Source organism: Porites lutea, chromosome 10 (assembly GCF_958299795.1).
Source record: "Porites lutea chromosome 10, jaPorLute2.1, whole genome shotgun sequence".
Taxonomy (NCBI): Eukaryota; Metazoa; Cnidaria; class Anthozoa; order Scleractinia; family Poritidae; genus Porites; species Porites lutea.
In genome coordinates, this window is record NC_133210.1 from 5,877,272 (window position 1) to 5,900,933 (window position 23,662).

Below are 23,662 nucleotides of genomic sequence, written 5' to 3' on the forward strand. Positions count from 1 at the left end.
TTTGCTAACCGTAAATATGAAGAACTGTCTTACCTCAAAAAATCCGAAAATGTGCGACCCCATTCTAGTAACTCTATTGAAAATGCGACCCTGTTATAGTCAATCCAGTCGTGAAAATGCGACCCCATCTAGCGGCACATCCCCAGTAGCCTCTTATAAGGAAGTACCTCCCGGGATTAACAATAGTCTAGTGGCCCGCAAGCAAATACCCCCCTTGCTATTATTCTAGAACAAATACTGTATCTGTATCATTAACATCCCCAGGCTAAACCCGGTACATTTGGAACCAAGATAGCCACCTGTTAGAGAATGTGCTTGATCCCGGCGAATTTACGGAAAATCTAAGGACTTAGTAAAGAATTTAAGGACTGTGAAGTGGCATGGTGGTTTACCTCGTTTAGCGCTTTCGATTTTTTTCAATTTCACTAATATATAGATTTAGACAGGGCTTAAAGCGCAGCTCTCGTTGATGTACTTGAAGCTGTACTCCAGCGAAAAAGAAAATCGTGTGATGCTAACCCGCAACGGCAACGAGAATTGCAAAAACAAAACAAAACAACAACAACAACAACAACAACACCAATATGTCTAATTAGCGAACTTAGCTTTCCGCCCTATCGGAGGGGGTGGGGTATACAACAAAGTGTTATACTGGGAGACTCCGCCCTGATCGTCCAGCCCACCTTTTGTATACCATTTTTGACTGAAGAGGTGCCCCTTGAGGGGCAGAAAGCTGGCAACGCAGATCGCACACGAATGTTTACCAAAGCCGAGTGGCTCAAAAGTAAAAATTTAACGATTTTTTTCGCAATATTTTTCTAACAAAATCATTTGAAAAAAAATAAAAGACTATACATACTAAGCGGACGATGAGAAACCTGGAGAAAGAAATGGCAGCGAAGCTATGGTGGAAACAATTGCTGCCAAACGTCCTCTGATGTATGTGCGAGATGGCTCACAGAAATCACTCTTTTTCTTTCAAAAGCAATTTGCTTGGGATTTCAATTGGCACAAGAACCTCGAAATCTGATCTTCTTCAAAAGATAACTAAAATGGTTGTAGAGTGCTCTTGTGTAGTGAAAAAGATTGTTGGAAAAGACGCGAGAAGAAGGACAACGACTCTACCTCGGTGAGTTTGTACCCTGCCTATTATTATTCATTTTTCTTCCGCGGGCTCACTGTGAATTGACAGCCTTTCAGGAAAATCGCTAGCTTAATATGTGCATTTCGGCAATAACGGGACAAGAATTTGAAAATATGGCACTATTAATAATTAACCACTTTCCGTAATAGAGAATGAGTATTAGCGAAGCTCTCGCGTGCAAAAAAAAAATGGTAACCTGTAAAATGCGAGAAAATTTCGTAATCACGTGATCGTGCGTTCGACTGTTTCCCCCTACTACCATTACACTGACACCGATAACAGAGAAAAAGTTAGAGCGAAACTGACAAAACAAAACAAAAAGAAAAAAAAAGAAAAGACGAAGTTCATTGCGGAAGAAAAAAACATAAAAAAATTCAAAGCCGTGATAAGAAAATGACAAATGTTAGCGGCCAGCAAGGTTAAAATGAGCGGCAGTGAAACAAAAATGGAACGTAGGAACATATACGATTTTTTCTCCATAAAACGTGCAACTAGGACGTTTCACGTACGTTGAAGTCGTGCAAAACAATGACAAAGAAATGTACAAAAAAATGTGCTGCACGTGCAAACTTTTTTTTTCGCTCTTAAGCCCTATTTTTTTTTTTTTTGCATTTCTCGTTGCCGTCACCGGTTAGCATTACACGATTTTTATTTATTTTTTTTTTCTGGGATACAACTTTGAGTAAATTAACGAGTCAGAGCTGCGCTTTTAGCCCTGGAGTCAAAATCGAAAGCGCTAAACGAGGTAAACCAGCACGCCAGTTTTAAATGCAGGGTAACCTAATTTCAAAGATACAGTATTTGTTCTAGGATAATAGCAAGGGGGGTGTTTGCTTGCGGGCCACTAGACTGTTCACTGTCCCTTATCTTTCCGTAAAATCGTCCAAATGTGCGGGCCTTCTTGGGTCCGCTGCCCCAAGAGTAGATTTCATAGTCATCCCCAGGCTAAACCCGGTACATTTTAAAACCAAGATGGCCACCTGTTAGAGAATGTGCTTGATACCGACGATTTACGGAAAAATAGAGGACTGTGAACAGTCTAGCGGACCTCCTGCCAGCAAGCACACTCCACCCCTATCCCCAGGCCCACCCTGAGTCGGGGAGCTTGATTAGACCTGAAAACAGGTACTCGTCGGTTTAATACCATGGGCTACCAGAAATATGAAATATATTAAAAATAATAAAAAATGCAAACTTAAACGACAAGCATAAAACAAAACAAAGAGAAAGCTCATAGCGACAACCAATTGTTTTATAAATGCTAACCTGAATGGACAGGAGCCTGTTCGTGGAAAACTAAAAAGTTGCTGTTGTTAATGAACTGGGCACTTATGCATGCATGATTCTTGATATTGTAGCTTGTCAACGAAAACAGCGATAAATATAATAGAATACTCTATTGATAAGATAATTTCCTGCCTTTCAATTTTAGTCAGACTAGCAAAAAGTGTTTTCACGGCGTAACGATTCCAGATATAGGAATGCGTGACAGGAGCCATCATGTGATATCAGTTTTGTGTACACAGCGAAGACGACTCGATCGGATCAAGCGCTGTAAACAGGTACACCTGTAGTATTAATGCGTTCGGCTTAAAGGCTTTCCTTTCCTGCATGATGTTCTATTGTGTCAAAAGTCACAAAAAGTTTAAAATACTTGATACATTTGATGAATTATTGTGTTATTCGGGCTTTGCATTAAGAACTTCCATCGTGTATTGTAAACAGTCATAACGGAAAATAGGCATATTTCGTCGATCGGCTGTGCTGATAAATCGTTAAAATCACAACATATTTTTATGTTTCTATGTTTTTGGACATTCCCTTTGTTGGTCTGAAAAGACATTTTGTTTAGAAGATGTGGGGATTTTGCACAGTGCTACGATGAAAATATGCATTTTTGAGTCATTTCCTGCGTACGGCAAAGTGGGTGTAAATCAAAAAATATTTAGTAGACACGAGTTGTTTTTGAAGGACCAAAATTGTGTCCTTTACATCATTTAAGGACCAATTTAATCCTAGGAAGTGAAAAAAGTCGTTGAAAGTGCAAAACTTTGAAGTGGTGAACTCGGCAATATGCGCTATTTTTACTCTTTGTCACTGCAAAATTTTGGCCTTCGAGTGCTGAAGTGATTTTCCTCCCGAAAAATTTTATTTTGAAATATTTTCAAAAACTAATGCGGTTTCAATTACTTTTGGACTAAGATATATTCATGGGCAAAGTTTAAAGGAAATTGATTTTCCGACCCGAAACGCAGTGGACCGGTTTTAGGGAGACTCCCTCTTAAAATAGGAAAATTTCTCCGGGGGAGGGGTACTAGCTACCTTGCATGGCCTATACGGGATGTGCCGCTGGACGGGGTATGGGTATGGTTTTCGTCCTCCCAGCTGTCCTATTACAAAACAGTGTTTTGTAGTGTCCTAAACAATTATAAACAGGGTATTGACTGCACGAGCTAAATTAATTTGCTTGATGAAATTTGTTTGTGCCTCCAAGTACAGAGGGGTATAAAAAAGTATTTTTTTAATGATACAATAATTTTATTCAACTTTAAAAATATGTACATAATTTTCAGAAATATTTGAAGTGAGAATTAAGTGACTATATAACATTAAGAATTATATAAATCATAAAAAAATACAATCACTGTGTCAATAACGATTTCCCAAATACATTCGCGGCTCAGTGCGATCAATAACTCTTGCAGGCGGTCCAGAGTTTTAACTTAAGTCATTACAAAAGAGAATCATCCGTCTCTGATCATGATTAAAAAGAAACAAGTTCAAAAGAATAAATTTCTAATTCTTTAAAAAGTTCTTTAAAAAAATAACAGTGAATTAATTAATTCGGACAGGCTCTAATATTTTCGATCTGTAGATCTTAGTCCACAAAGTCTAGCTATCGTCTTCTGGATCTTAAGCCTCTCAAGCACAGTATCGCAGAGCGGCGAACAGGCTCCTGCTTTAAAACAAGACGGTGTTTCATTTGGTCCTTTGTCCTAAACAGGGTAAAACAATATGTATTTCAGGGTCGGGGAATCAATCCCTCAGCGGCTCACCCTTACCCATAAATTGGTCGAGTACCCCCCGGCAAATTTCACCCAAAGCTCTAAGTGAAAAAGACCTATCTATTTGACAAGATAAACAGATTTTTTGACCTTGTCTAAGTTAGTGGATTTTTTAAAACGTGGATCTCAAAAAAATGCAGCCATTTGGTCGGACGCCAAGCGTATGATCTTTTCGAGCCTGACAAGCCTGACAAAAACACGTCACCTGGTACATGTAACGGGCAAAGAGGAGGAAAATAGGGAGAGAAAGAAGTGAAGAAGGAGAGAAGATCTAAAAAACGCAATAATCAAATGCATAATTAATAAAAGGCCGATAGTAATAACAGAAAACCAAACAAACAAACCGAAACATAACCTAATCCATACAGCGAGTCATTTTAAAATCACTGGTGATCCTTGTAATCCGTGATCGGCTCAGTCTGACTAAAGTAGCTTGACAGTATTCACGAGTCCCTGTACAATCTTTTTCTTTCATATAAGAATATTGTTTTTTCCGGCGCGGGCTGGATATTCTTGTTTTTCTGACAATTTTAGGCTGAAAATATTCTTGTTTTATGGCTTAAATTATAGCATGAGAGATTGATTACAGCTTATTAATCTTCAGGTTTTTAATTTAATCATTTGAGGTATAAATTGCAGTCAATGCAGGTTTCTTGGTTTTGGTAGCTGGTTTTGTCGTTTTCAGAAGGGATGTTTTATACGGTCGAGTCAGGAAAATATAAAATTGTATTTATAGATTTTCAGCACACAAAATTGTACCCCTTTCAAAATCCCAGCCTTGGCTTTATTCCTATCATATTCTTAAAATTTGGCAAATTTCAGCCTCCGTATTCTTATAAAAAAAGAGTGCAGCTATACTCTATAGCAGCAATACTCTAGCTATTATTGGATCGAAATCGCATTATGTCTTAATCGCATCATGCTTGTGCTCCAAATCGCATTCTGTTTATACAAAATGACATTAATAAGCGTTTCCGGTTCCGCATTTTCATGATCTTTTTCTAAAGTATTATTTTGATTATATTGCAGTAATAAAAACTTAAGATTTTCTTTTAAAATGTCTCATGACTTGCGCGCGCTCGTATAAAATACGTGTTAAAATAGTGACTTAACCGACTGCCCAATAAAAACATGAGCGTGATGTAGGGCGCGTGATTTATGGCAATATCATGAACCCTTTCTGCGGATTTCCTTGAAAATTTTTATAACTTGCGAAAAACGAACCCAAAAGCCGCCATAAATTTTGCTTTTTACAAAAGCAGAAATGACGTCAGATAGCATGTTCTCTTCCGTGTCAAGTCAGTTCCGGTCTGAGCACAATTTGTTGCATGATGGGAAGGATTGTTTTGCAAGCAAATGCAAAATGGCTGCCACTATCAAAGATTCGGAAGAGGATACTCCGAAGCGGAAACATATAAAAGCTGTTTTAGTCAACAAACTAGAGGGATGCAGCGATATAGTTAATATGGCGGTGACAATCCCGCATGAAGATGCAGTTATTAGTGTCTCAGATGACAAGTAAGCGACAAATTATTCGTGACTGAATATTGATGTGTTGTTGTTTTCAAAAATCTAATCAGCTGAATGTAATACATTTACAGCTGAACGTATTTTTTCCACGTTCTCGTCTTGTTATTTGCAGGAGCATTAGGCTTTGGATAAAACGAGAAAGTGGACAGTATTGGCCAAGTGTTTGCCATATGATGGAGTGTAAGTTTGAGTTAATTTTAAGTCTTACTTTAGATTTTCGTTTAATATAATATATATTTTCAAGCTTCATGTCACTTGTCAAGAGGGGCAGCCTTTGCTGACTAACGTTGCAAATACAGATGTGATCTTCCTTTTCATCTCAACCTTGACTTAGTATTATGATAATGGTGGTTGAAAATATGATTTCTTTTTTGTAGAAGGACGTGTTGTCGTAAAGGGTTTCGTAATCTAAATTTTTTGATATCATATCTCTTATTTTTGCATATTTATCTGATTCTTTGAGGAAATTCTTGTCCTTTTGAGTCCAAATTGGTCATTCTTGCTTACAGATTCAATATCACATATTATTTTTGCATATGTGCTCTGCTTATTTAAAAATTCAGGGGGAAGCTTGGTACGGTCAATTACCAGTCGCTATTTGGGAAATGAGCCTGCACTCATCAAGGACTGGACCCAGGAGACGGCAGAAATCAAGCCTAGGGGGCTGGATCAGAAGAGCAATTGTCCCCCAGATCAGTTCACATGTTCATAAAAATATAATATTATAAAAGTGTCACATCTTCTATTTTGTTATTTCAGCTGCATGTTCTGCCCTAGATTACCATGGTACAAGCAGAAGGCTCTTTGTAGGATTGGCTAGTGGCACAATATCAGTAAGTGCTGAGTTTATGAAAATATTAATGCAGTCTCCTCATTTTATTTTTTTACATTTGCCATTTGCACATCTCCCATAATATACCTTGTTGCTCCCTCAAAATTTTGCAAAAGAATTGTCATCAATTTCACTTGCAAAGACTGTACTATCCAGAGGAAATGAAAAATAAAGGTTATGCAAAATGTGGGGGCAAATGTCATGTGTTACTGGAGATGTGCAAATGGTGAATGAAATTGAAGAGAAAAGAGAAGGTTGAAAGGCTGCTACACATCAGGAAAAAAGAGGAAAAGTGTCTTTCATCTTATCTAGCCAACACTACATGACCCAACATAAATTTTTTTGAACAATTTCTAAAGTTTTGTACAGTGGAGCTCCAATATAATATAGTAGTTAAATTCCCGGGAGAGGGGGTACTTCCTTATAAGGGGCTTTCAGGGATGTGCCACTGGATGGTGTCACATTTTCACAACTGGATTGAATATAATGGGGATGCATTTTCAATAGATTTACTAGAATGGGGTGGGCACTTCAGATTTTTGGTGTACGAAAGTTGATTGATAAGGTAGATACATAAATAGAAAAAGACTAAGTTGGGATTGTGAAAATTACATTTGCCAAAAAGTGACTAAGATGGGGTCTATGATTGGCCATAGAATAGACTATAATGGGGTAGGGACCCTGAGAGGCCAGCAGCACATACCCAGCAAAAATTAACCCTGGTGCCCCCTATTCCCGGTAAAATTCCAGCAAGCCACATGGCCTTGAAACAGCCACATATGACAGATGAAATGGTGAAAAATGACATGAAGGTGGGATGAAACTCCAATAGTGATGGGGAAAATCGCAGATACGACAGTAAAATGCCAATAGTGACATGGCCTCCTCTTCACAGTACGCTTTTGAATTCAAACTGGGGCATGCATACCCCACTTAAGAAGGCCTCAATAAAGAACCTAGGGACTACATTGTATTAGAATCCTACGCCCGACATTTTATAGTAGATCTGCTAATACTGCATTACAAGGATGTGTGAAAGAAGGACAGGAAATCACCTGGGATGACGCCATCTCATGGGAAGCAGCTGTAGCTTATCCAGTGATAATGGCTTTAAATCATCCGGGCAGGTGTCAAGAGAGCTGAGGGTAGAAAGGAACAGTTTTTGTGTGACAAAGTAGAGCTATTTCCACATCATTGTCACCAACAGCTTTATACATACCATAAAATTCCGAAAATAAGCCCCTCCATGTATAAGCCCCTCCAAATATGAGTCCCCCAGGGGCTTGTACTAGGAAAATTGCCCTCAAATACAAAGTAAAACAAAGCAAAAACTTACTTCCAACCATAAGGCAAATCCAATCAATTTTGAAACGCAAATTCCCTCCATAGATAAGCCCCTCCGAATATAAGCCCCTCAAAAATGGCCTTTGAAAAATATAAGCCCCAGGCCTTATTTTCGGAATTTTACGGTATGTGACAACAATGGCAAAGACTGTCACTCAAGAATTTGTCTTTTCAGTCACAGTAAATGCTGTTGTAAGACAATGAACTAAGTTTTCTGGCACCATCCATGGTCTGTCAAGAAGGAAGAAGATAATTGATACATTTTAAGTTATTATTGTTTATTATACTGGAGTCTTCTTTATTAGAGGTTTGTTATCTTTGGGTTCCAATGTTTCATAACTCACCCCGCTGGCAGAGCCTTTCTTTCACTTGCCAGATTTTAGCATACTTGAGGAAGTCTCTGAATGAATTGAGTAAGCTGTTTGTTGAGCATGCACAGCGTGTTGCTAGGATATAGTTTCGAACCCAGACCTAATAGCCATGCGCTTGCTACAGCGGGCTTGGTTGTGATCCTCAGTTAATTAATAACAGGATGCTTGCACTCAAAAAAACCAGTTTGATGAGAGACAACAAGATGGACTACTGGTCCAGAAGTTCAAACTGCGGCAACTTCAAAGGTTTGACTCGATGCAGGCAGAGTCTCCTCTTCTCCTCCTTGATTTGATCATAACAGTACGTCATAGTCGGGTTCCTCAGAATGCATCCTAACCTTGGTGTTCCTGTGGTACAAAGCCACAAATTTTCAAGGTATCAGTGGCATCTCAGCCAGGAAACTGGACTCCTTTTGACTTGATTTCATTTCTGTAAGCAGGGCTCGACGTTGCGACCCGTGGGGTCGCCAATGCGACCAGCTTTTACTCAGTGGCAACTAAATTTTCACGCCTGGTCGCCAACCTGGCCCCCAAGATAGGTGACTTTCTTCTTTGGGTAAACGTACACTAATGATAATTTGTTATCCTTTACACAACTAACGGATAGCTAACGGTTTTTCTAACGCTCTAACGTTTTGCCCAAACGCTCTAATGGTTTGTCTTAACGTTTTAACGATTTGTCTAAAGGCTTTAACGATTTCTTCCAACACTCTAATCTACGTTTACTTGAAAGAGGATTGTGAAATGAATGAATTCGACGGAAGACTTTAATTGACTTTCGGACAAATCGATCGCAATTCTCAACAGATCGTCCCGTGTTTCTCCGGGAATGACTTTAAGCGCATCGATATTTAAAACAATTTCTTTAAGTCGAACATGTATCTCGATTGCGGACTCGATAACAGATTAGTCTGATAAAAGGTCAAGCTAATCGAAGCTAATCGAGAACGAACGGCGCTTACTTCTCGAGCTTCGCAATTCTTGTAAACAACTTTACGCAATTTTCTGTTGAGCGTGACGACGCAAATAAAAGCTCTGCCGTATTTTATTGACTTCTAATTAAGTAAAGTTGAAGTCATGCTGTTTGTCTAACAGACTTCTCGCGAAATCAACTTCTTTGCCCGAAAACATTAGCAACGTTTCCTCTTTCTGGTCTTTCTGAAGACTTTCGATCACGTGTTAGGCAACCGCGCAATAGATGAAGTTTCACCGATGTTCAGTTCTGAACATGCAAATACATGGGACGCAAAACAAATTTTGCAGATTTTGTTCTTTCATAACCCAAATAAGTTTTTTTGTGATTCCTGAATTTTGTTTTTTTAATGTGTATTCCATTTCCTGAACCTTAAGCTTGAATACCTGTTTGAGGAGATTTACGCTTGAATGCGGATTCATTTTACAGAACACCGGCTGGTAATCGAGCGTCAGCGAAAACCATTCGAAAGAAAGTTCAAAGGAAGTCTAAACCATTCATTTTCTGTTAAGGCTAAGTTAAAGATGTTAAGTTTATTTTATCCCATTAGTTCTTAAATATAATTTTTGGCGACTAGAATACTTGTTCTGGCGACCAAAAATGAAAACTTGGGGGCCAGTTGGCCCCAAGATTTTTTTCTGAAAGTCGAGCACTGGTAAGTGATGAACGCGGATTCGTAGTCAATGATTAGTTCTAGTAATAATGATAAATTAATTGATAATCATCTTTTGGAAGGGATTGATAGAAACTTTCACGCCAGCTTAGTTAACATAGTGGCAATCAGAAATAACTGCATCACACTAGTTTAGAACATTCATTCAAGCAAGAGAGAAGAATTTAGTGTATAACATGATCATAGCTTTGGGAAAAAATAATGTGAAGTGCTCCGCCTATAGGAATTTGAAGTGTCTGAAGATTTTAACAGAATTCACCATAGAAGAAATTATTTAGGTACGTATATTTGCTTGTGTTGTGAATAATATTGTAGTTATTGTCTTTACTTTAAGGAGGCAGCGTGGCCGAATTTTCAGTGCGTCAGACTCGCAATCTGGTGGCCCTGAGTTTGAGTCCCACTCTGGCGACGTGCTGGATTTGCTCTCATTTATCCAGAGTTCAAATCCTCAGCCACGCTTGTAAATAGCCAACTGGTTGCCTCCTGCCAGTTGGGGTTTTTAATCGTGTTATGTTTTATTTGAATTATTTGTTTCAAAGTATTTGAGTAGAGTGCCTGTAAATTAGTTGGATAAGCTAAGTGCACTTTCCACCATAAACAAACCTTTAAACCTTTTTTTTTGAACAGTTAAAATATTTTACTGTGACTAGGCTTAAGTGAAGTCTTTCAGCTATTTCTTTTCTTTTTATATACCGGTAGAATATTTCATAACTGGGGCCAGATTTGAACACAAGTTGGAGTTTTAGGTTCTACAATTCCATGTTAATTAAGCTCAGTGTGTTTTTTGTTTATTTATTTCTTTTAAAGTAGGTGCAGGTGGCCAACTTGAAAGTGTATGCTTCTCTGGCCACAGCACACATCCTATATTATAATAATTTTTGCTGGAATGATAATTATTGAAAAGATCTTACAACTTTTATAACTCTTTATCAGTCCACCTTTTCTATAAATAGGGTAAAATTGAATTGAACCTTGAAGCTTGAATTAGCCTTAAAAAAAAAGGCTGAGGCCACCACTGGTTTGCCTGCAAAATGTCATCTGAGCAAGGAACGCAGAAATTTTATACTGTTGACCTGTCAGGACCTAGATCTAGAATTTGCTTTAACCAACCAGAAGTACCACTCAGATTTGGGTTGTGATATGTAATCAGAATTGAATTTCTGTGCTGTTCCTCAGACTTTATTTCCTGGGAAACCACTGATGGCATTGCAAAATGTCAGCCGTTTTCACATGCTAAGCCTGATCCTGCAGTTAGCGTTTGTCTCAGCAGGCTTCTCCATTTAGAACATGTGTCAATCAATTTCTTTCTTTTAGCACACATGAATAGAGTGAGTGGCATAATATTTTCTCTGGAGAATGAATGGCTGTTAAGTGTAGGAAGGGACAAGTACTTGCAGTGGCATGATTGTACAAATGGAAAAAGACTGGGTGGATATCAAACTGAGGCTTGGTGCACTTCACTGCAGTATCCTTTTAACTGATAAGACTGCAGCAGGTTGAATGGTTGACCCTTTCCAGGGTTTATTCTAGAAATTGGCCAATGAGGGTCAAATGGGCCCCCTTCTGTAATTTTAGGGGGCCCTTTTCTCAAGAGAGGGGGTCCAAGGAAGGGGGCACCAAATCTAAAAAAACTAAGTACTTTTTGAGACTTTTGACATTCTACATGGATTGGACTCACCAGACGCCTTGCTGCTAGTTTGGAACTTTCTGGGCAACTGGAAAAGCCTGTGCTTGAATTACTGCAGAACCTCGGATGTTTGTCTGGTGAAATAACGACTCAGACAAGGAAGAGAAAGGCAATTGAGATAGTAAGAGGCTAAAAAAGTTCAAAGTAAGTTTATAGAGCGGCCGTCAAATCGGTGTTGTTGTCAGTGATGTTTTCGAATACTTATCCTTGGGTCTATTTTTTTTTGCGCCCCATTTGATGCGGCAACTTACAGTTTAGGGTTTTTTTCCCAAATTACAGAAATCCTGCAGGGCCGCACTCTAGAATAAACCCTTCTTTCCCTCTTAGGCCAAGATTTGATTTTTTACATTACTATAGCAAATTTTAAAGCCTCCTGTATGGGCATCTCTGATTGAATCGAAGTCGTGACAGTCGCTATTGATGAAGCAACAATCTTGGACATTAAAGCAACAATCTCATTGCTATTTAGTCTCGCTTGCTTTAGCAAAGCGAGAATCTTAAAATGCTGTTCGGTTTTTTTTTTTTTCGGTGGGACCTAGTTTGTAGGTCCCGCGTTCCTAGCGAAGACCGTGGAAACTGGGGATAAGAATCGTGACGACTTTCATTGAATGGAAATGAGTCTCGTGATGAGCATGTGGTTTATTTTGGGGGATGACTGGAATAACGCGCAATGTTTATCACGTTAAAGTGCTTTTCTTCCATGCAAGAAATCAGACTTTGTCTTTTGCGTTAAAACAGGTTACGTTTCATGCTTATGACATAGTAAGCCGATAAAATCGTAAGTGCAAAACAGACATAACAAAAAGTAAAACTGTAAACTCTCTCTGATCTTATGGTAATTTGGTTCTGACCTTCACGATCACGTGCGAAAAAGTAAATACAGCTAAACGTGACAGAAAGAATAGTTTTGTAAAGACGTGTTCCGGGTCATGGTAGCGCAGAATCTGGGGATGAAAATCGACACGATGCTCTCAATCTCAGTGAACGCTTCGAAAAACAACGCGCAATTGTCCGAAACTTATGTTTTGAGACGAAAAATTTGGAAAGATTCATTGGATTATACGGTGATGTCGCTTAGAAATCTACACACCATTCGTGGTAGACCCACACTAATGTTCAACAGCCTGATTCTTCTCCTTTTTTTCATGATGCTGGATACTTAATTGTAACGAACAACTTGATATTTCGCACATCATTAATATTATTGTACAGGCGATGATAAATGTCGAGGAAACAAATCTTGGGCCGATTTTGGAATCTTTGAAACTCAAATGAAATTCAATGAAATTGCCTGATTTGACTTACCTGATCTAGAATTCTTATGTATTTGCGAAATACTGTAGGAAAACGGCATAAAAAAGAATTCAAATTCATTTTCGGCGACCGAAATTTACGGCTTCGAGACAGCACTTCCGTTTGCTGCCACTTGCTGTCCACCGCAACAGGTGATGACGGAAGTGACGTAGTAAGGTAAAAGTGTTCAAGATCAGATCAATAAAAGGAGATGGTAAACCAACACGACTTTTACCTCATGCCAAAATGCTGCTTGTTCCAATAAAGTTTTTTTCGTCTGCTGGGTAGATTATGCTCTGGAAGGTTCTACATTTTCACTGAGTAAATGTTATTTTACCCGCATGTTTCACACTGAGCCGGATCATGACACATATCGATTTACTGTGGCTATTAGCGGGGAAGAGCGTTGCGTGACGACATTAAAAACGGCTGTGTAGCAGACTATTTTGAAGCATGATGGTGAAGCTTTTTATTACGGCTGAATGAGGGTTCCAATTATCTCCAAAGTATCTTCTGGATATGAATAACTAAGCGATTTTCTTTAGTCCATCAATGTAATGTTTTTGTGCAATGCTGTATCACGTTAAGCCCAACTCATTAGTTTTGTTTGGAAAATCTTAAATTATTACGGGTAGTGATTTACAGGTCGTGTGTACTGTTGCAATACTGAAACGTAATACTGAGTAGAGCGGAGGTACAAGGCAACTGTAATATCATCACGACTGAGCCATTCTTCGGTGGTTCCAACAATGTTACCTCTTAGTCTTGCGTCTTTGGCTATTCGTTTTGCGACTGGGAAGTGGGAAGCCTTTACACAAGCGAAACCTGTTTAAAGACATCGAAGACTGTTGGCATGTACACAACAAATCTTCAGTCTTGAAAGATCTTCACCTCACTTAAAACTCTGTTGCCTTCGCATAGATCTGTAAGATCTTTAAAACTCCCTCCTCAGCTGATGTTTTGATTCTCGAATTAGCAGCGGTCTGTTGCTTTTGCGTTTCCGGTCTCATTCACTTCCGTCACCGAGAGATGCGGTTCACAACGAACTAAGTCATGTGGTACAAGTATCCTCCCTTATCCTTTTTTTTACTCGCCACTTCGCGCTTCGGTTGCCCTTCGGGCGACGGTCTTCCGTCACCCTTCGGACGACCTGCTGTGCACCAACGAGAATATAGCTTGCGGTTATTGATTTTCAAAATGGCGAACAACAAAGTCGATCTGGATCAGGTAAAAAGCAAAGAAATCCTTTACAGTAGATTCATAAAGATCCCATTGGGTTAATTAATCGTGCTAAGCGACAGGTATAAACATTTTTTGAGGTGAGACTTTAAATAATTAATTTATTTATTCATACGCAACTCCTCTGGACCCTGTGCAGTAGATTGAAATCATAATTCAACTTTTTCACTTGCTGTCGGTGACTCTGAGGAATTATGACGAACCCCTGGGGAGGACGACTCTGCATATGAAAGGCAAGGGGATGCTCGTCGGAAATTTTGAATTAAACCCCTACAAGAGATCGATCCGGGCGTAGCCCAAGCTTTTTTGACCCCTGAGAGACTATGTTACTGAAAACTCAAACAATACACGTATTTTTATATTTTTTCACATGCAACCCTAAACAAGACCTTCACGGCTAAATATAATACCGTTTTGCCCACAACACCGTAGTGAGACCAAAATCCGAAATTTACACCCCGGCCTAAACAAGACGACGAGCATCCCAAGCCCTTTTATATGCGGAGCGCTCCCCCACCCCCCTCCCGAGTGACGAACGCTCGCGCTCTATTCACCTCCTCACTTCGTATCTTATCTACAAACAAGCGAGACTCAACGCTACTTAGAGCGTTCTTGTTTAATCAAGTTTAACAACGTTAGTCGTGCAATGATGGTAAGGAAATATACCAAAAACTGTGCAGTATGTTCAGAGTTTTGTTTTGCTTGTTTTCTCTTGTTGTTATGTTGAGTTAGCCAGTAGCATTACCACTAAAAACAATCCTTGAAATGCGACAATTCTGCCTGGTAAACCGACAATTTGATGGGAAACGCATGACAAAATATATGTCCACAAGTACTCATACAGAGGCTTAGTGATGGAGGTATATAGAATATAGACGCACCTGATTTCTGATAAACTGCCAGTATTTTCTGGCAACTTGCCCTGTTTTGCTTGTTTACGAGATGGAGAATTAAACATAATTAGATGAGGACTTACTAAGGACCTTATTCTACACATCCCTTCTTTATTAATATTATTTTCATGCTTGCAGTTGAATTATTATTCAGAATATTTCACCATTTTTAATTAGCTTTAATCCACGACCAACTAATTCTTCATACCCAGCTGGCAATGATGACATTTGGAAGATGCAGGCAATACAGTTTATACCATTATTAACATTGGTTAATCACAGTCAACTCTTGCCTTGCAGACACCCCACTTTAACAGACACCCCAGTAATAAGGACAGCAGCTAAATCCCAGGCAAAAATAAATTACAGACGTTTGGGTAAAATTAACTCTCGTTTTTGCGGACTCTTGCTATTGAGGACGCTAACTCGAGCTCCCTACAGTGTCCACTATAAAGAGAATTGATGGTATCTAGTATACAATCATTGCCATCAAAGCAGAGTCCCTGATCAGAAGTAGAGCCAGACGTCTCTTGAGGTTCCTTAACAAGTTTTAGATTTGATGCTGATTCAAAACATGTCTTTGTTGGAGATTTAGGAGGCCACATCAGTGTGATAAAACTAGAAAACAACTCACCGTCACTGGTTACAACACTCAATGGTCACTCAGGCAAGTTGCCTCCATGGCACATATGGTTTGGCACAGGTGATTAGGATGGGTCCTGTCACTCAGTTCTAATCCAATCTAGTCTAATGCTTTTGTAGTGATAAATTAGTAGGGAAAGGGTTTGCTCAGTCTTGAAAAGTCCTTGAATTCCATTTTTCCTTAAAAAGTCCTTAAACTTCCGTGCAAGCCCTTGAGAAGTCCTTGAATTTTCTTCAACTTGGAATTTAGTGACTTGGAAAGTGTTTTTTAATGCTTTTTGGTCGCCCAACATGGAATATAAATCATAGCTCAGAGAAGCTAACCCTGTGATGGACTAGCATCATGTCCAAGGGAAGTAGCCGTACTCCTAGCCATGGTTCATGCTAGGGATACTGGGATAAGCTCCAGCCATTTTGGCCTTATTTTTCACTGCCATGGTCCTCATGGTTGCATAAGGTCTTTAGTGTCTAGAAGTGGTGAGCTGATACTGATTTTATTCTTCTCACTCTTGAAAGTGTCATGAAATTACCGAATCTCATCATGTTGAACTATGTGTTTGGTCATGAAAGCTAGACATTAAACTTTTACTGCAGTACAATATCCACACAGCTGGTATTTTGCAGAAATATTTCTTTCTTAAAGAGTGCAAATATTAGTATTTTCAATATTATAATAACATTATTGTCTGGAATTGCGATAGGCCTTTTACCACTAGGTCATTCAAATTCACCAGTGCTAAATGAACATTACTAATCCAATAATAATCTGACTTACTTAGTCTTGTTTTCTGCACTTTTTGGGTCATCACACAGCTCTCCTTTTAGCGCATAAATATGGCAGCTGACTACAGTTCTCTGTACCTTTGTTCCTCCAGTCGTCCGGCTTCCTTTTTCTCTATACTAGATGGTTTTGACAGAACTTTCTGATAAGGCATGCTACAGAATGAGACTGCAAACATAGCCTACTAAATGAACTTACTGATGACAGTTCGTGAGCTCTTCAGTTCTATTACTTGCAGAATTCCATTTTGCATATAGTGGATAGTCATCTATAAGAGGTTATGTTCCATTGGGATGATCCAGATCAGGATTAGTGAACAAATCCAGGAGTATTCAGATCATAACATGTCAAAGGAACCAACAAATCCACCCTGAGAAAGGATTCGTCAGTTCATTTGATGTATAACCTGCAAGCAAGCTCTCTGGGGTGCTCTGGCAGTGGGGCAGGAAAAGGAAGGAAAGCTTGCAATTACGTCTCTGGAATTTGAATATCTGCATCGAAAAAGTCGATGCAAAATGCTGATTGGCAGAGATGACATTAGTAATGATGTCATTACCTTTGGCATGTGTTTTTCAATATTTGTTTACATTTGCACTCTTTCCAGTTCACACTGATTGGTGCTCAGATTGATTGACAGCTCAGTTGACGGGGAGCCACAGAGGAATTGAAGGTGGAATTCAAATTCCAGAGACGTGGTGGCGAACCCTCCTTCTTTTTTCCACCCAACCACCAGAGTGCCCTGGAGAGCTTGCCTTCAGGCTATTTGATGTACCATGATTGGAGTGATCTCAGATCATGTTCCTGATCTGAATCATCCTAAAGGAATGCACCCAGGGTATCTCTTGAATAAATCCAGGTTTAAAAATTTTGCCTTGTTAATAATTTATTTTTCCCATTTTTTTTTTCCAGGAAGCGTACGTGCCCTTGCCTGGGACCCTGAGAAGCGGTTGTTATTTTCTGGTAGTTTTGATGAATCCATTATAGTATGGGATATAGGAGGACAGCAAGGAACTGCCTTTGAACTTCATGGACATTTGTAAGAAAACCATGGCTTGAAGACTGTTTTCTTCATATCCTGTGACACATACAATACTTGTCAAATTTCATTGAAACAATAGGCTGAAAATGAAAGATTTCTCTTGCCACGCCTTCTCAACCAACTTCTCAACTTCCGAGTAATTCTTCTCTCCTTCCCCAATTTTGAGAATTAACAATTATTGCACAAGGTTGGGCAAAATATTGTGGTTTGTCAGTGGTGAGCAGATTAATTATTTGCCAAAGCCAAAGGCTTAGGCAAATAAAACAATGGATCTGCGAGACACTGGCAAATCATGATATTTTGCGATAATCAAGTTCAATATTGTTTTATCATTCGATCATCAAGTTTGTTTTTTAATGAATATCTTCGGGAAGCGAAGCGATCTGCCATTTTTCACGCAATAGTAATCGGAAGAAGGAGAAAAGCGTACTCTCATTTAAGCATGAGCAGAATATTATTAATTGCAGCCAAACACAGTTGGACGACATTACGCATAAGCAGACCATTATTTGTAGGCAGTTATAATTTCCTGGTCACGTGATGGGCTCTTGGCTAATGAAAAGGAAGAAAAAATTGCATCAAATGATTATTACATTTATTTGCAAATGGGTAATATGGGAATCAGCATTGGGGAGGGCAAAACATGACTATAGTGTTTCAACAAATGTGACGAGTATTTTCATAGTTAGAGCAGCTTAGCCCACTTCTGCTATAAACAAAGCATTTTTTAACAATAGGTACTCAGCACTTTAAGACGGAAGCCATTAGGAAATTGAGTAATTTTAATTTTTAGTGGAGAAAATCCTTGTACCAGAATAATTTAAAGCATATTGCTTTCTTATTTACACTTTTCTTTGAAAGGACTAAAAATGTAATTAGTTATATGTAATAACACTAAAGAAACTTTCTCATGGGAGCCCAAGGAAACAAATTTCAAAAGCTTAAAATCTCACACCATGATATTTTACCTGTGTTTTCACAATTCCTGTGAAATTTGAAATCAATTTTGTCGGGCTCCCATGAGAAATTAATCTATTTTTATTTATTACCTTGCACCAGGTCTAAAGTACAGGGTCTGTGTTATGCACCACATGCCAAGAAGTTAATATCATGCAGTGAAGATGGCGTTGTTAGAATTTGGGACATGAATGTTAAACGACAAGAGGTGTGTTAAAACAATCTACATAAGGCTATGGCTTGTTCCTTTTTTAACAAGAGGAGAGGAAACAGTAGAGTATTGTGTATTATTAGTGTGTCAAGGAAATAAAAAAATTAATCGGTTGTTGAGTGATAAACGTTCAGTGAGAGAAATACTTTGGAAAGACAAAATTAAAGACAAAAGTAAAGTGTTTTCAATTCCTTTTTTATTGTATCTGTATTAGACACCAGAATGGTCGCAAAGTGATGTCTGTGAGAGATGTAGTAGTCCTTTCTTCTGGAATTTCAAGGTTATGTGGAATCAGAAAACAGTGGGTGTGAGACAGGTATGACCTTCAAGGTGCCCCCCCGCCCCAACCCCTCTCCTTCCCTGTCAAGTAGTGTATCACCTTCATAGGTGTTAACAGGGAGTTTAAGATATTACGACGGCGAATTTGGGTTCTTTCAATCTCTATCGTGATTACTCCAACTCAAATGAGAAATTATCTTCAAATGCAAGCGAACTCTTTTTGAGCCGAATACCTAAGAACCATATTCAAGTTCAGAAAGAGAAAGAAATTTAGCCGTCGCTTGTTTACGTCCTCCATAAAACGTGAAATTAGGCATTTTCCCGTCGTAGTCGTGCAATGACGGTAAAGAAGTGTACAAAAAAGCGTGCTGCACGTGCAGAGTTGTTGTTTTGCCTATTCAAACTATTGCTTTTTTGACGTTCTCATTGTCATCGCCGGCAGTTGTGGCATCTTAAAGTCCCTCCCAAATGAGGGACTTGCTCATTACGTACAATATCCGTGTCAAGAGAACCAGAGGTTTTTAAATCAGTGGCGTCAGTCAATGCAAGCATGCGATTATTGGGCCTATGAAGTTAAAAACAAGCTTTCTGGCTTTTCAGTAAGTTATAAATAGCAAAAGTGTCTCCATCTTTCAAAACAGTAACTTTAGGGTTAATATAGTATAGTACATGTCAAGTCCTAACATTTGTGAAAATCTATGCATTGACTAATGGTTTCTTTGATTTTTCAGCATCACTGTCGGAAGTGTGGCAGAGCAGTTTGTAATGAATGTAGTTGCAATGAATCAGCGTATCCGATCATGGGCTTTGAAAATTCAGTCCGCTTTTGCGTTGAATGTTATGAATCCATCACTGATGATGAGTAAGTGTAATGCCATGTTTTAAAGCCCTGTTTCATTATTTGAATGGTCACGCTTGAGGATTTCTTCCGCAGAGACAAAAACAAGAGACAATTTGCACACCCTAACAAACAGTTTCACTCGACTGCCACTTCCAAATAGCTTCTTGCGAAAATCTCACGCGAACGCCTTGAAAATCTGAAGCCAACTGCATGTTTTTCGGCCTAAAGTTCCACAAAGTTCCACAGGAAAATGCTGCTCAGTCGGTATAATGTGAATAACCACATTGGAGGATTTCTGATTCAAAAGTGTGAACCTCATTTTACGGCGTATTCAGTGTCGTGGAAAGTTCTGTTCAGTAGCTGTCAATTAGACTCAATCCAAACTAGAAGGAACGTGACAAATAGCGATCCGTGAGCAAAGCGTAAGAGAAACGCAAGTGTGGAGGGGTTTGACAAAGTTTAGGTGTTCATCAAAAAACATTCGTGAGGATGGGGGACTTGGCTGTGAACATTCAAGCTGTTATATGAATGGTCACGTGAACTTAAAAATATCTTCCACTGCAAAATCTCTTTGCACAGCATAACGCACAGTTCCACAGCAAAGCACTGCTAGGTAGCCTTTACAATGTACTTGAATGGTCACAGTAAGTTAGAACCACGTTGTACAGCAGACTGGTAAATCCAGTTGGGGGGTCTTAAAATCTAAATCCCGATTGTCCAAATCCTAAATTACTGCTCGATGGTTTTATATGAATGTTGATGGTATACTAGATTTTATTCACAGACTCCAAACATAGAATCACAAACATATTGCTCGAGGATCACACTATAGCTATTTAATTTACAGACTTGCCACTTTTCATAGCGTAAGAGAAGAAATAGTTGCGTCTCTAGTGAAGGAACAAAGAGCTTAAAACCACAATTTGAGACAATTTAATCTGTTTTTTTTTAACCCAGTCGAGTGCCGCTGTCCGATTTTCTCGATGCAAAGCACACAACACGCTCGATGTACTTGGATCTAACTAAAGGAAGATTGCTGACATGTGGCGGTGATAGAGTTGTGAAGGTTGGTGCTTAAAGTTAGTTTCAGTTAGAAAACATTTAAGGTTGGTTTTCTACTGTCGCGTAATTTTTACGTCCGTACGCGCGTAAAATTTACGCGCATAAATGAAATAGAGACAATGTATGGAAGGTTGTGCGTAACGTAAAAGTTGACCGAAGTACAACTTTTGCGTTTACTCGCAGCAGCCTTTATTTTATTTACCCGCGTAAAATTTACGTGCTTACGGTCATAAAAATTACGCGACAGTGGAAATCCACCTTTATCTGAGAAAGAAATCTGCAGGTGGAAGGAGGTGGACCATTGAAGGGTACCATTGAAGGGTACCCGTGTCCTCTTCTGTAGCCTCCTGGGATGTCATTCGTTTATACTTGTATTTAATTAATCTGCTATACATCATTTATAGTGTCGTCACGCAACGCTCCTCTCCACTAACGAGGAGCGCTGCGTGACGACACTAAAAACGGCTGTGTAGCAGGCTAGTATTTAATAGAATTACTAATAAAATGATAGCCTTTCACAAAGGCCTTTAATCTGTATGATGTTACTGGCAAATTTTTACCTCATATTCAGTATCAAAAGAGGTCAAATTGGTGCACGTCTCGTAAATAATAAACAATCAAACAAGGAAAACGTCACAACCAAGATTTCATGTCACTGCCACTTATGTAAAATTTTTGGAAAAGAAAAAAAAGAAAAGAAGATCCGAATATTCTTTTAATACAAATTTAAGTATCAATTTGTGTTGGAAATTCATCGGTATCAAATTTTGTGTTTTAATGGAATAAAGTTTGAAAGTATCACAAAATTATTGTCTTAAATTTTCATTTAAGATTGATTATATAATGAGCTGATGTGGTTCTTGTTAAATCGGACTCCCGCTGCATGCTCTTCCTCAGTTCTCCTCCACAGAGGGCTCTTTGTGTCATAGAGAGGCTAGGGAGAGAAAAAAAACAATGCACGCGGCGGGGATGATGGGAAGGGGAAAGAGAAGAACCTTCCCATCGTCCTGTGCGCTTACTTTTTAATGTTTCTTGCAATCGCAGCGGGAGCATCCGCGGAGAAGAGCAATACTCATAGATATGTATAGGGCAGCCCTGTTGTGTCATTTTCTTAGGATGTTATAACTATGACTTTTCACTTTCTTTGCAGATTTGGGACGTAAAGAATATTCTTCTATCATGAACAGTGATTAGTTACTATTAGGAAAAATGATGCTACGATGAAAGTGATGTGTATGATTGATAGATGAAGGAAGGAAGGATTGACTGAGCGACAGCGTCTTTAAAAGGCTCGGGTGACGCCAAAAAAAGGACAATTTCCCCAATGATTATTGTCTGTCGGTTAACTACAACAAACTTTCCGAGGGGTTTTGCCCGGAAACGATGTTGGAATTATTCCAATTAAAAAGTGATTATAGCTTTTAATACCGCTCCTGAAAATATAACTTTTAGAAACCGGTAGTTTCAATACGACCTCAATCACTGAAATTACACAAAACTTTCGATGACTTCAAGTATGGTTTGCGCGTGAACAAGAAAAACCTTTGGGGTGAATATTCTTCGTTCTTTAAGCCAAGTGCTTGAAGCTGCATACACCTCAAGTCAAAAAACTTGTATCGAAACAACCGGTAACATAAGGATGAGATTCAATATTGTTACCTCAAGGTAGATATAGTTGAATAATATGAGAACACAGAGTACGGATGAACGATTTTATTTCAGTATCGAAAATAATTTCTCATTCGCTTTGGTCATGCGTGTTTGTGATTGGTTGACAAATTTCGCGCCATGTTTGCTTGTTATTGTTCGAGGTATGGGGTATCTCAGGTAGGAGGGTCCAGGTTAGCGTGGCAAGTTAACAGTTAATGGTGCAAAAAGATGGAAAACAAAACTGTTCTTCCTATTAACACATACGAAAGGAAGATACCACAGTACTGACAAAATGCCTTGGAACTAGAGAAGAGTACCACGACTAGTGCGTTCGTGACAAAAAAAATCCTCGTCCGTTCGCCAGATTGATTGGTTGTTTGCAGGCTTTGCAAGAGCGCACTGAATGATGAATCCTCTTTAACCTTTCGTAAATCCTCCTAATGTAAACACGGGCTGTCATTTATGATTTGTTTGCAATTGTTCTGATTTAACAGGATCAATTGAAAACGTTTCAAATGAACCAACATCAAGGTAATGCCCATTGTCTTAAATTAATTCAGTGTCGACAGTGAAAAGTTTTATCCACAGTGTTCGAAAGTAAAGATTCGCTTGACTTGACGAATTAAAGAGATTTTTTCTGTTTAAGCTTTTTTTTTTGTTTTTCTGCGTGCTGGTTTTCTTTACGTAATGAGAAAATAGTTTACAGGTGATAGTCAGAAAATAGTTATTTGCGACGGTCGTGAAATAAAGATATTTCTCTTTGTAGTAATGTTTTCAAATGCCTTGTACAAAATACATTAACATAGCTAATTAAAGATATATTAAAACAACTCCTTGATTAAAAATTGATTATAAAAACGAGGGCTGTTTCTGTGTTTTACATTGTTCTACAGATAGATAGTGGTAGCGGCCGATTAGTTAGTTGTCTTCTAGCAGATAACTGACTAATGTGTACTTAGCGGGTTGCGCGCACAATGCATGATTTCCAAGAGCACTGTCGAACTGCGGTGCACCGTGCGACGGTGTGTTTGTCGTTAGTTGAAGACAATGCATAACTAAACAATTATTTGATTCGTTTTTTGTGATATCCGAAATAATCACGGTTTTCTCAAATGTTATCATCCTCAGCCTTCGGTCTCGGCTAATATCTTTTAAT

At 38.8% G+C, this 23,662-nt stretch overlaps 1 protein-coding gene across 2 annotated transcripts; it reads left to right on the forward strand.

Annotated features, from left to right (window-relative positions):
• The first annotated feature begins 5,458 nt into the window (after nt 1–5,458).
• LOC140950589 (WD repeat and FYVE domain-containing protein 2-like) lies at nt 5,459–23,367 on the forward strand. 2 transcript variants are annotated; one of them, XM_073399828.1, is made up of 12 exons: nt 5,459–5,727; nt 5,852–5,919; nt 6,499–6,572; nt 10,156–10,210; nt 11,247–11,397; nt 15,599–15,747; nt 17,377–17,503; nt 18,566–18,671; nt 18,889–18,990; nt 19,685–19,815; nt 20,752–20,860; nt 22,007–23,367. In XM_073399828.1, exons 1-12 carry the CDS (start codon nt 5,474–5,476, stop codon nt 22,037–22,039), a joined length of 1,359 nt encoding a protein of 452 aa, XP_073255929.1. In that variant the 5' UTR covers nt 5,459–5,473; the 3' UTR covers nt 22,040–23,367. The 2 variants fall into 2 exon arrangements, with proteins under 2 accessions (XP_073255929.1, XP_073255930.1); XM_073399829.1 differs by having other exon boundaries at nt 15,599–15,715; nt 17,381–17,503.
• The last annotated feature ends 295 nt before the right edge of the window (nt 23,368–23,662 follow it).

What these genes read in the sequence shown, in the direction of transcription:
- LOC140950589 (XM_073399828.1), top strand. Translation starts at nt 5,474, where the DNA reads ATGACGTCAGATAGCATGTTCTCTTCCGTGTCAAGTCAGTTCCGGTCT. An exon ending in ATTAGTGTCTCAGATGACAA is followed by an intron (nt 5,728 to 5,851) that starts GTAAGCGACAAA and finishes TGTTATTTGCAG; the next exon opens with GAGCATTAGGCTTTGGATAA. An exon ending in CCATAGAAGAAATTATTTAG is followed by an intron (nt 10,211 to 11,246) that starts GTACGTATATTT and finishes TCTTTCTTTTAG; the next exon opens with CACACATGAATAGAGTGAGT.